Source organism: Rhinichthys klamathensis, unplaced genomic scaffold, assembly GCF_029890125.1.
Source record: "Rhinichthys klamathensis goyatoka isolate OS25496 unplaced genomic scaffold, OSU_Roscu_1.1 h1tg001287l_1, whole genome shotgun sequence".
NCBI classification, from domain to species: Eukaryota; Metazoa; Chordata; class Actinopteri; order Cypriniformes; family Leuciscidae; genus Rhinichthys; species Rhinichthys klamathensis.
In genome coordinates this window covers 7166-20529 of record NW_026607415.1, presented here as the reverse complement: position 1 = coordinate 20529, position 13364 = coordinate 7166, and the positions used below count along the sequence as shown (strand labels likewise).

The window sequence follows — 13364 nt, the reverse complement described above, 5'->3', positions numbered from 1 at the left end:
CTGCTGTTTTTATTCTGTTTTGTTTTTCCAGCACTTCTCCTCACAAGCCTCCCTCTGAGCTCTGTCTGCACCTCCTTTCTGCTATTCCATAATGACGACCGAGCGCTGTGACTGCACAATATCATTTCATATCTTGAATGGTGCATCAAAGGCAACAAACAAAACGGACCAATTTGCTGTGGTTTCTGTTCAGCCTCCCAAGATGCTGGCAAACTGAAGCCTTCCGCCGACTGCGCCGCCACACTGTGGTGCCAGTATCTGATGCTCACTGTTCAGGCTCATAAGGGAGGTTTTCATGATGACTAAAACCTGTGAGCAGTATCAAAAATACTCACAAAAAGCCAAAGAAAAAAGGCAGATATAAATAAAAGAAAATCTACTAAAGACACATATCCTAATCAAACTGGAGCGTTTTGGCTCCAGATGTGAATGCATGTGAATATTGATCAGATAGCAGCAGTTGTAATGTCCCCGGGGCACGACAAACCCTGCTCAAATCTACAGCGATTTAGATAAAGAGAATTGGCAAGACACAACGGATTTCAGCAAGCATAACCTCCTCCTTCTTTCTCCTCCTCCTCTCCCCCTTCAACCAGGGAGCAGAATAAAAGGAGGGAAAACCTGTAATTACACACACTCTTCTGAATCTCCCTTAATGTTCATTATTTAAAACCGGCGGCAATTACAAGTTCAAAGGGGCTTAGAGGGCCAGCAACCTGCATAATCGCCAGCAAATGAAGTATAGCGTGTTCACGGCAGCGGAGCCGCTGCTGGGGGGGGTGAATCATACATTTCCATACAGGCACAAATCTCTGCCACCTCAGGGCTCCAGCGTGCACTATCCCTGCCTCGCAATCCTCTTAGCCACGGCTTTTTGTCTTTCTTCACCCACCAGCTACCCTCCGACATGTAAAGCATATCAAACTTTACCCTGGCTTATGTTGTACATTCACTGTTGTTCGTCCTCATGTTTATGGCTGCCAGGCCGCCCACCCTCTCCTCCAGATTACTCTGCTCTGTTTCTCTCTCCTCCTCTCTTTTCCTCCCATCTGACGTCACACGCACGTGATGCAGGCGCAGGAGTGAGCGCGTCCCCACAGGTGTATCTCAGTTACCTTAGGAGACAGTCAGAGCAGCCAATTCTGTCCACAGGTGGCTCTTTGCTCATCAAGAAGAAGGCTCGTGAGCCCAGCGGTTAGCTCTGGTTTCAGAGCCGCCCCAACCGGCGGTCATTGTATACATCCTCCTCTACATCTACACCTCCACACAAGAGGCTCTCTTTCTCTCTCTGTGCCATGTTTATCTTCTTCCTCTGTCCTGGTTCAGTGCTGCAGGTCACCTTTCTTTTTTTTACGGCTTTCGTGTGCCTCCCCCCGGTCAGTTGTGCTGCTGTTTGCATTGGGGATCTTTGATAAAATCTCCATAGGGATTTGCTCTAGTGCTCACACCATTTCCTGCCCGCTGCTTTCATTGTTTGTCTCGTTCGCATGGGGGAACGTACAACTCCCACCTGAATACAATAAAACGTTGACGCTCTTTGGCGTGGTAAACAGCAGACAGTTCATTTTTCATTCAGCAAAATCTCCTCAAAAGGCAGCGAAGACTGGCTGTTTCATTAAGTGGCCCATCCAGGCAGACACGTGCACCACAGCAGAGCCCATGTTTACCCAAGCAAGTGTGCATATTAGAACGGAATCCATGGAGAGATTAATGGGCTACTGCCTCTGTACCATTGATTATCTAAACGCCATTTTTCCCTCTTCCTGCACACATATTAAAAAGTAATGAAGCCTACGGAGGAAAGGAAGGCAAGACTTCACGCATCATTTTACGTTATCTGGACTCTAACAGTGAGGAATCTCTTTAAGGCACGTTTTGAGCAGAATTAAGTAAACAAATGTGGAGTATGCTTTTGAAACAAGCTGTGGCGACTAGAAAAATGTGCTTAAGCAAAGACGAGCCCCTGACACATGGAGGAGACTCTGCAGATGTTAGCAATTTTGCTGTGTAGCTTCCCCAACCTTACGACGAGGCCGCAATTACTGCAATGGATTTGGTAACCAGTGATAGTAATGAAAATGTGGAAGAACATCAAAAGCACCCAGGATTAGAACGATCTAAAAAGCCAGTTCAATAGTATATTATAGGTCCCCGAACAAGTGACTCTTGGCGGCTGTCCATCGTATGCCTTCTATTTCGTGCATCTCCATTCTGTTCTCCTCTGTCACGGCCCTGCTGAAAGGGTGGGGGTGGCCTCTATAAGGGAAATAACTTCCTGAGACATTACGTGAATCAGCAGACAGCCTTATGGCCCAGACCTTCCCAAGAGTCTAAACGCTGGAGTTAAAGGTGAGGAACCACATTGAAAACCTGATGGGAAACAGTTTTTCCTGCCCTGCAGAGCTTTATTTTGAACGCTCTTGGCTTCATTTGGTTTTAGTATGTGGTAATGACTTCTGCACTAGATCTTCCTCTACAGAGCCCAACCCTCAATGTCATAGCCATTACTGAAGCACTTTTACCATTACAGAGGCATGCCGCTCGATTCCCGTCAGTCAAAGTTGACTGTACTGCGCTCGACTCTGCACTGGATCATGAATTATTGTGCAGCGGTGGGGCGAGGAATTGAGGAAGGGAAAAAAGGAAGAGTACACACAAACACACAATGGAAAGAACACAACAACAGCTGTCTTCTCTGCAAAGTGATTGGAGAGGAGCGGGGCTTGGGTTACATTCCTGAGATGGGGATGGCTGGTGTTGGTTTCAGAGGTGGGGGCAGGTGGTGGGGGTGGAGACAGCTCAACAAGTTGTTGAAAAGAACACAGACGCTTGTCATCAGCCTCCAGAGCAGGGAGCCATCTGAGTGCATTTTAGTCACAGAGGTTAATGACCTCCCTTTGCTCTTCCGTCCTGCTGGAGTCCAGTGCACCAGCAGCACTCTGCTGTGTTTGAGCTCACAGTTCTTCCTTGTGGCCTGGATCAGCCCAAAAAGCTGTAAGTGGATCCTGACAATCCCTTTTTATCTCTCCCTCTAGGGCAGCGCGTAAACTTTCAGAGTAACGACGGTGTTTGGATTACTGTAGCTCCCTTTGATGCCTCAGTGTGCACCATGCAAAGTGCAGAAAGAAGAAAGACAGAGACAGAACTAATATGTACTTTTTTTCATTTGCCAGTTTAGTGGACGCTTTCTTATCCAATGTGACCTACAGTACATTTACTACAAGGACCGTCCACCCATACCAATGTGGGGTCAAGTTCCTTGCTCAAAGGCACAGTGATAGAGAAACTTAATCCTGTCATGAATCGCTCCTTTTGGGGTTTGAACAACCCTGCAGTTATTGCACAAGTTGTTAATCTGCTCTGATAGATTCAAGGTTGCAATTCTCACAAACCTTTTAGGTTTCAAACTTCCTTTCAACATGTGCAGTTTCATGTGTTAGGAAACCTTTAGCTAAATAAAAAGAATAAAGCCAGCTACATTTCTTATTTTGTCCTGTCTGTTGACCCCCATCCAGTAATAAACGGTAAGCTGAGCAAGCTGTTGGTCATCCTCTCATGGGATTGTTGGGTAGCTGCCAGTTTCCTGCTTGCTTTGTCAGTGGATAAAGTCAGTAACAAACGAGAAGCCTACAGCCAAGCCGGTCAGTCAGGTCAGAGGTCAGCAGACCTCGGGGCAGGATTGTGCAGAGGAGCACTATGGGGAGAGCACAGGCGGCTGGAATGCACTGAAAAGGGGCCCTTTGCTCCGTTCCTCAGCTCTACTGCTTTTAGAGCCATTAAATCTCTTCATACATCCCTAAGTCTTGAGCATCAAGAGTGGAGAGTCCCCAGGGCTCATGGAAATCCACTGCCTGAGTTTGTAGTACTGACGCCCTGTGTAAGGGAGAATATTTACAGGTATGAATTGAGGTTGTTTTGGCTCCGTCAGTTGTCTCGCAAGGTTTCTGTGATCACGACTGCGAGAGATCTTTGGCTAAGTCGGGGTTTTCTGTCCTGCTTCGGTTGACTTGATCATTTTAGCTAGGCTGAGTTTACTGAAAATCTTCATGGCGGCCTCTTTATGCTGATACATTGTTTAGTCCTTTTGGAGAGCCAGCTAAATGGGCGCCATGCTTGACTTCTACACTTTTAGCATCATTAACCTACAGGAAATTGCCCCTGCAGCTGTTTGCCGGCTGCTTGGTTGCTCCACATTCCCAGCTAATGGCTAAACATAGAGGTTTCCTCTACTGTGAGTTTTGATTTGACAACTTGAATTTGATAGTGTAACAGATGAAACATAACATTATAGGTTTAGAGCTCTGCATAGGATTATTCGTTTGTGACTACTGGTAAAAAATGCTATCATGCCATTAATTGTGGCCCCCAAACCAAGCCACAGAGACAGCATTTGTAAATAACCCTTCCCCTCATTAAGAAAGCTTACTATGCTAAATGAAATGTGCTGTGTATATCTTAGATTAGCCTGTTCTATTGCCTTGTCCTTCGGTCTCAAATGCCAGTACAAAAGGAGTCTTACAATAATGTGTGCTGCCAAGACCTGCTTGCATAAAAGGGGTTGGCTGGAATATTGAGGGGTTGGTGAACTACTTTGTTGCCCGCAAGCAGAACGACCCTGTTGTTCTTTGGTTGCCCAGTGGCCTTTTGGCCAACATTTCTGTTCTCCAGCCCAGTCCATTTACCCCACGAGCAATAAACGTCCTTTTCTCTCTCTCACGCAGGCAAAACATATTAAAGAATAGCGTAAGTAAGTTTTGCCCTGTGGGATGGTGGGGGCAAGACAGCAGTAAGCCCAGTGGCCTAATGAACGTGACCCGTAAGGTCTCGGCTACGTTGCTCACGGGTGCCATCTAGACTAATCAAGTCATTACAGACTGGTGAAGGCAGCGACAAGAGAGAATTCTTGCTCTGTGCTTCCTTGATATGTTGGATGAGTAGTATAGATAGGCAAGATAGATGCCTCTATCTTTTATTTTATTTAATTTTTTTGTGAATTTTTTTCTGAGGCCAGCAGGTTGTTTGCCTCATTTCACAGGCTTGCATTTGACAGTGTGGACTCGGGTCATGTTTATCTACTTGATTTGCCAATTTGCCTCTGAGCATGAGTGGTCACATGACAGCAGTAGTGTCAACTGACAAGACTGTACTGCTTTCAACTCCCATTCACTTTCCCTTCCACTTTTTCCAGCCTGAAATTAATCTGTTTGAAAACCGCTGTTAAGACATCACAGGGAATACGCCTCAATCTCCTGCATGCAGTCAAAAATAGCCAGTTGATGACAGAACCTGCTGCAAAAATTAAGTTAAACTCCTGCCCCAGAAGTGTTTGACTGATCAGGTGGAAAGAGAAATTCTAGGGTTGTTGTGGTGAGAATTTAATTTGGTCAAATGTACACCCTAAAGCCAGAGGGTTAAGAGGATGAGAGGAGATTCAGTCTATCTTCTGTTCCCCTTTCCCTACGCAAGGACATGGAGATCAGGTTCCTCCCCTTGAAAGAGCCGACTGGCCGCGTCTGTAAGAGAAGCCATGAACCTGATCTGATGATTAACTAGCCTCATCACTATGGCTGTGGGCCACATCCAGACACACACACATAGAAGAGGGTTTTTTGTGTCCAAGTCACAAGGTCTACGCAAACCCCCACTGCCCTTATTAGTGGGATTTGCCGAGTCAAGCATCACTATTACTGCTACTCCTAGTCAGTGTTAGTGATTTCAACAAACACTAAGTAGTGAACTTCATTGCATACCCATTTGTGCTACAGTTAGACTACATCTAAAGACACCCATGTGTTTCTGTGTTTCTCATGGGCAGAATGCAAGCATCATAACCGAGAGAGCACATGTCAGTTTCTTGAGCAGTTCAACAGCCGTTAAAGAGCAAAACTTTTCTCTAATTGTTTGTATCACTCACTGTGTGTTTTGCTCCGGGAGTATGTGTGTATTGGGCTGTGTCTGCATCTCTCACTGCAGTGGGTGTGTGTTTGTTCCCCTGTGCGGTTGTCTCTGACGGCCTTGAGAATGGGAGTGATTGATTTTTAGCGCTAATGCTTGTTTACCCTCAGCAACTGCGTTCCAGGCCAACCTCACGGGGGTGCCCACCTCCTCCTCACACCCCTCCCAGCATCCCCCTCCGCCTGGCCTTGCCAATCCATGTTTTTGCGGGGCAACAGTTTGCTTGGCAGGCAAATTGATAGCGAGAGTCGCTCTAGAACCTTGCACCATCTTCAGTGAACATAAATTATTGGTGTAGAGCAAACGGGGGGGCTGGCGGTAGTCCAGCGGCTCCAAGCCCAGCCCAGCCAGCAATTGTTGTGGGGGCACAGAAAGAGAAAGACTGAGTGAGACATATGAAGAGAGGGAGTCGAGCTGCTCTCCTCAATAGCTTTTCATGGCGCGCTGGGCTCCAGGTGCCCCTTTGAAGCCGCATAAATTGAAACTGTTTTACCTCTGAAAAAACCCAGCATGGCAGTCACGACTGAGCCTGATCCCAGAGCTGCACGAATACTGGTTTGTTCATACGTGCGCATGCCGACGAACACAATGACTGCCGGTATGCACACATCGCTTGAGCATCGGGGGGTGTATTTGAGATGGTGCATTTCATAAAACTGAGGACGTGTTCCCTTTTGTGTGAGCATGTGAGTCAAGTTGCATTCTTGCCGGCTTCCTCCTTGTTGTCTGGATGCAGCGTAGTGCTGAAGAAAATCAAACGCACACAAAACGCTACCTAAGCACACACATTTAACCTTAGACACACACAAACTACTAGAATACACAGAAGCAAGCTCCTTTTGTCCATCTTTTAAACAAAACACTCTTTTAGCTTCGGTTCTGTTGAGCAGACATCAATCACAGCGCCGCTGACACACACCATGAGTCATGTTATAATCAAAGTTAACTTTCTAAACCAATCTGCCTTTCTCACAGTAAATGCAGTGTTCATTCTTATGACAAATACCTACAACAAACACACCACATTGCAATTATTCATGAATTTGCGTTGTAAAATGGGATATATATATTATATTCAAATCAGTCTTATCAAAATAAACCTGCAGCCTTCATTTGGCTGGAATATCATGCTTGCAGAAACACACATATGTAAATGCATTATTAACAGCCTCTCTAAATTTAAAATGTGCCAATCTTTCTGCAGATTTCTGTGTAGCAGATATTAAAATGTCATTCTGGGCTTTGATTGATTTTATTGGGAGTCTGTGTTATCTTGCTTCGCTCAGTTTGATTAAACACACAGAAACGATCACAGTCAATTTGAGCTGTGCGTCACGGGGAAACTCAAATCCTTCAGCGATGATGGAGTAGTTTGAGAATAATTGAAATTGTTGGTAAGAGACAATAGAGTTTTGAGAACGTGCCCTTCATTTCCGTTCCACAAACCTCCAAAACAGACAAATAAAGCACGCAGCCGTCATTTCTCCGTCTCGGTGAACTATAGACCCGATATAGTCCGGCTGTGAGGAACACACTTACAGCCAAAATAACCTTGGATTTGGTTACATGTCGTTTTGCCAAAATAACTTGCGAGATGTATGATATTCCATCATGTAAGCAAAGTCAACAGTGATTACAAGGTGTTTGGTTTCATTTCATTGACATATTCTATGCGTAGCCTGTGCATCTATTCTTGGGCGATGGTTTAGACGTCTATTAAATGTTCACCGACAGCCCAAACTTTGCTTGTTTTAGGTTAGACATCAGGGGTGAGTTTGGACTCTATTAGACGTCTTTTAAATGCAAAATTGCTTGCTGGGATCATACTATCACCGTTGTCACATATTGTTTGTGTTAGCATGTTAGCATCTAGCTAAATGCATTACCTAAAGCTTGACATTTTGGTTTGTGCAATTAAAAACTGCTGTGATTCTTGCATGCAAACTCAAAGCCAAAAGTGAACCCATCGATTGCACGATGGATTGTGGGTTAAATAGCCTAAAAAGCATGCAATCAAAAATACACTGCATCATTCGGCCGACTGTTTGTCTAATTCTTATCTGGCATGCTATCTAGAACGTATAGTATTTGAATTGTGCTGCAGTGATTCAGTAGCTCATTCGGGGGATGTGCTGGTTTTCATTAGGCTGCAGGACGCTTTAATTCATTGCAGTCTGGCCTCGTACTGATGAAGTCATTCATCAAGCTCACGGTCAGCCGCTCCGCTGGGGAGTGTGTGTGTGTGTGTGTGTGTGTGTGTGTGTGTGTGTGTGTGAAGGGGGGTTGGTGTGTGTTTGGGGGCACTGGGGGTTCAGGCTCGACGTTACATGGAGTTGCGGTGAAGAGCACATCACACCCTGTAATTTAGCCAATAGAGTGCAAACACACATGCACACACATGCACTCTGGGAAATTAAATCGGCCCACATGCACTTGCCGCGGACTGTATGATGCACTGACACATCCCTGAGGACTCCTTCCCGAACCGCGTGTGTGTGTGTGTGTGTGTTCAGAATGGCGCAAGCAGCAAAAAGCCGGTGCCATTAACAGGCTGCAGCGTAATTAACAGTTGATTCGATCGCCGGCTAGCGCTGGCATCTGCAATAAAATAAGCTGCTCATTTTTCTGTCTAATAATTTATAGACTGCAGCTCTCCTCATTCTGTGGTCAGTCCGTTTCTCAGGATATTGCTCCGGCTCTTAGTAATTCACTCTATTGATTGAGTTTAAAGTGACAGGAACACTTTCAATCTTTCTCTGATCTCTCATGCTAAGTTTACTCTTCATCATGCTGTTAGCGTGTCATGCACACCGCTGGACGAAATTAATAATTCATATAAAGGTAGTGCTCTGTTCGGGTTTCACTTGTTTTGTAATTTGATGCTTTATTTTACAGTGCTAGACTCGACCTGCGATGTCACTCGGATGCGCTACTCTGCTTCGATTAATCGTGATTAATCGCATAAAAAAAATTGTGTTTGCATAATATATGTGTGTGTACTGTGTATAATGATTTTGTAAATATAAATACACACACATATGCTGTATATATATATTTATACATAATTTATATTATATTTAAAGAAAACTATTTTTATATATAAATAACACATTTTTCTTAAATATGTGTATTTATAAATGCAAAATAATTTTACACAGTACACACACACATATATTATGTAAACACAAACTTTTACGGTATGTTGGATTTCGATTAATCGTTGCCCAGCACTAATGACAAAATTTGTGTTCTTGTGAAAAAAAAATATTGAGGTACAATTCTTTTCAAATGCATATTCCCATGCATGTTATAACACCAGTGCATGATAATAGAGATTGTGGATGCCATCATGCGTGGATTATAAATCCTAATATGCGCATGGGAAATCACAGACACATTTCCATGGCGTGTGTAACGGTTATCAGGCCCAGGCTCGGCATTTACAGTGATTTGTGGAACAGAGCTCAAGGAAACTGGATCTGTTGTATATTGTGTGTCTGCGGTCAGGATATCTTAAGCTGGCTTTGAAGCGTTTTCTGTTTTTTTCCTGTCAGGGAAGAGCAGATATAATGTCTTTTCCCTTTCTGAAACGTGTCTCTGCTTTGTTTGAATCATTGAGTGCTGCAGTATTTACATGGGTTTGATTTAATGAGCTGGAAAACACGGATACACAGAGTACAGTTTAATGACAGCACATGACATTCATCAACGCTTACTTACAGAATTAAACAAAAATGTAAACAAATAGTTTATCATTGATTAAAGGCTTTTTTTATGTTCAATCTATGCGGATTATCAGCCGATTGCAATAATAATATAATAAATATATATATATATACAATAAAAAAAAAAATAAAGAGAACCAGTCACAAAATATGCTGCTGTCTGTGAGAGAATCACACACACACACACACACACACACATGCGCGTATGTATGTGCGCTTCACAGTCTTGCCAAGCATATGTCAGCACTTAGCAATCAAAAAATTTATTTCTATGTGCCCATTATCATATTTCTTTGTTAATGATTTTAGCATATTAAAAGCTCCAGTGTGCACAAGTAGAAATCTGATTCATGCGTCTCTTTTTCCTTCATTATTTTTTCAATCTTACGATTGTTTTCTAATTAATTGGACACATTCCTGAAACGTTCCCTCCTCGCGCTCTTTAATTAAACTGGCCGTTGGTTCCTCGATGTGAGGCTCAGGGTCGAGACTTCACCGGCGTATTCCTGAGACCGCTAGAACGTGTGTGTGAGAGAGAGGAGAAAGAGTCGCTACACACACGAGACATGCCACCTACACCTAGTGTGTGTGTGTATGAATGTGTGTGAGTGTGTGTGTGTGTGTGTGTATCAGTGTGTGTGTGTGAGAGTATGTGTGTGTGTGTGTGGGCGCACGTGTGGCGCTGTCTGAATAGAGCGGAGTGTGTGGTGTGTTTGGTTGTTAATCTGCCTCTTAAACACATCTGTCAGTGCGGATCACTATTGTTCGTCATGCTCCAGACACACACGGCACAAATTCAATCCTGCCATTTCTATCATGTCACATTTGGCAGATCAACAGTGACACAAATTGTATCATTGCATCCCGCGCGGGGATTGTGTGTGCAGTGTGACTTCTGGCGACTCGAGACCTTTGCAGGAACGTCTTGCTTCAGCGTTCAGGAGAACTGAAGCTGAAGTCCTCTAACCGCCGAGGAGAGCCGTGTTTAATCCCGCCGCGCGTGCGGATCTGTGTGTTTCTGTGGCGTACTGCGTCCATTAATCGCTCCCACACAGATTCAGCTGCACTGTTTGTGTGTTTATACACACTTTACCACTGCAACTTGGCCAAGAATCCAGCTCAGTGTTGCAGATCAAACCGTGACCTGTGACCTTGGGGGATTTTTCATTTAAAGGAATCAAATAATCAAAATATTTATGGTGAACATTAAAATATATATATATATATATATATATATATATATATATATGTAAATACAGTAGGCCTATAAAATACAATCCAAATGAATAGAAATTTTATATCCAATTCAAATACATAAATCTTTTTTGAGTGAATAAAGCAGGAAAAACAGGAAAAGAATATATATATATATGTTTGAAATAATCATTTTCAGCTATTTGCAAATAATGTTTTTAATTTAACATATGCACACATTCACTCTTAATCATATTCGAATTGGTGCTGTGCAACGATTAATCGCGATTAATCACATCCAAAATAAAACATAATATATGTGTGTGTAGCCTACTGTGCATAATTATATTTAATGTATAAATACACACACACATGCATGTCGTATATATTTAAGAAAAATGTGTCATTTATATATAAAATATTTATATTGAAATACTCATCCGAAGCGCGTGCAAATATTGACTTCTCTTTTGAGTCTTGCGCTTAAATGGACAAATTCACACCAGATCGTCAGCATGTGTGTGTTGATGAGCATCCGAGCGGACTCAGCCTGTGTGAACGCATACAGTCCAGAGAGTGTGTACAGTCTCACAAACATCAATGAACTTACGCTGTTTTCTTCTGGAAACAAATGTTGTGGCATTCTTTTCCTGTTATCTCTGTAAAGCTGCTTTGAAAAAATGTGTATTGTAAAAAGCGCTGTATAAATGAATGGCTTGACTAGCAGTGTACTGTATTCCTGCGGCGTGTCTTAAAGTGACAGTAACCTAATATTCCTGCCGTCTGTGTTTTTAATGTTAATCAAACAACAAAAGACAAGGAAATCACTCACAGCTCTGGATTGAATAGCTTTTGTGACTTTAATAAGGATTAATCTTTAAATTTATAGTAAAATACGCAATGTTATTTTACATTTGATTACTTTATTCAATTTCTGTAGCTGAAAACTAATGTTAGCCCTATACCTGATAAACCTGAAAAGCACAGTTTATTTTATTAATATCTTTGCTCTATTGTATTTATTTGTGCTGTTGCTTGTAGTTGTTCTATATTTTAATTTGACAGTAGTGCTTTTCTCCCTGAACATACCGAACCGCGAGCCTAAAACCGCGATGAACCGAACCGTGCCACACAGGGCATGATGAAGTGCAGCTTCATTGCTGTTTGCAGGGATTCAGGCGTTCCCACATGAAGCACAGGTGTCCGACTGATGTGTTGCTGGTGCAGATGAGTGGCAGTGCTCTGTGTGTGTGTGTGTGTGTGTGTGTCTGTGGTGTTCCCCATGATCCTGACCGGAGCCGGTCTCTCTTGTGTTCTCTTCCAGCACCCGTATCCTTCAGAAGAACAGAAGAAGCAGCTTGCTCAGGACACAGGCCTCACCATCTTACAAGTAAACAACTGGTGAGTCCAGGCCCTTTCCTCTCTCTGACCATCGGGAAGCTTTAGCCTTATCGCCGCGCTTTCCTTGCCTTTGATGCATGAATGAATCCCTGCCGGATTACAGATGCGTTGCTCCGGCCGGCAGCGTCTCTGTAGAGCTTAGCTCATAACTGGAGGTGGTGGATTAAATAAAATGATCACAGAGCCAAAGAAATGATACAGGAATTATTTATCAAAATATACGGCCGGGCTCTTTTTTTATCGCTGGCTTAATTTCGTTCGCTACATTCTCCGGCCGATGTTCAGATTAATTGAGCTGACAGCTTCTTTTCAAAACACCGGGAAGGTATTTGCACGGATTTTCTGGCCTTACACAAACTTAATTATACGGAGCGCTCCTTTATCAGTCTAATTCCGTGTAGTGGAGCTGCTATTTACAAATGAGAAGTCCCTGGCTTTTATTCACAGCTTGCTTTAATGTATTTATCGGAGCGGACTCATTTACGCAGCTCTATCTGTCGGGGACAGGCGGCGGCCGAGGGCTTTATCACGCGTCTCCTCGGGGTCAATTGATTTCTGTGCTTTTGTGATTCATTTCCCCTACACCTCATTCTGCTGCGGCTCACATGAGAACACGCCTGGAGAAGGAGAGAATGAGAGAAGGAGAGAATGAGCTTGATTCGTCTGCCGGATCTGACCAGGTGCTTACATTGACCACAGGAAGAGCCGTTATCTGCCTTTCACTCGCCTGGCGTTTCAATTACAGCGTTCCTACACACACACACACACACACACCTACAGCAGCAGAACATTGAGATGCTTCGCCTGTTTCATGCTGAAATAACCTGCAAACCCCACAAGAACAACACAGAGAGAGAACGAGTGAAGCTAGAGGATCACCTTCAGTGTTAGACCTCAGATCCTGGAAGACTTGAGTGTTGTCTCTCTATCTATCTATCTATCTATCTATCTATCTATCTATCTATCTATCTATCTATCTATCTATCTATCTATCTATCTATCTATCTAGACGATGACATCACTGTTTTCTGCAGAGTGGCTATATATACATATATAAATAAACTAAATTAATATTTTTTTTACAAACAA

At 43.4% G+C, this 13364-nt stretch overlaps 1 protein-coding gene across 1 annotated transcript in view; it reads left to right on the top strand.

Annotated features, from left to right (window-relative positions):
• Positions 1 to 12307, top strand: part of LOC130079708 (homeobox protein Meis2-like) — a gene marked incomplete at its 5' end in the record, with an annotated part of 34975 nt that extends 22668 nt beyond the window's left edge. The window contains one exon of the mRNA XM_056245068.1: positions 12199 to 12307. Coding sequence (XP_056101043.1) covers positions 12199 to 12279 — 81 coding nt within the window. The remainder of the gene's footprint in view (positions 1 to 12198) is intronic.
• Between the last annotated feature and the right edge of the window lie 1057 nt (positions 12308 to 13364).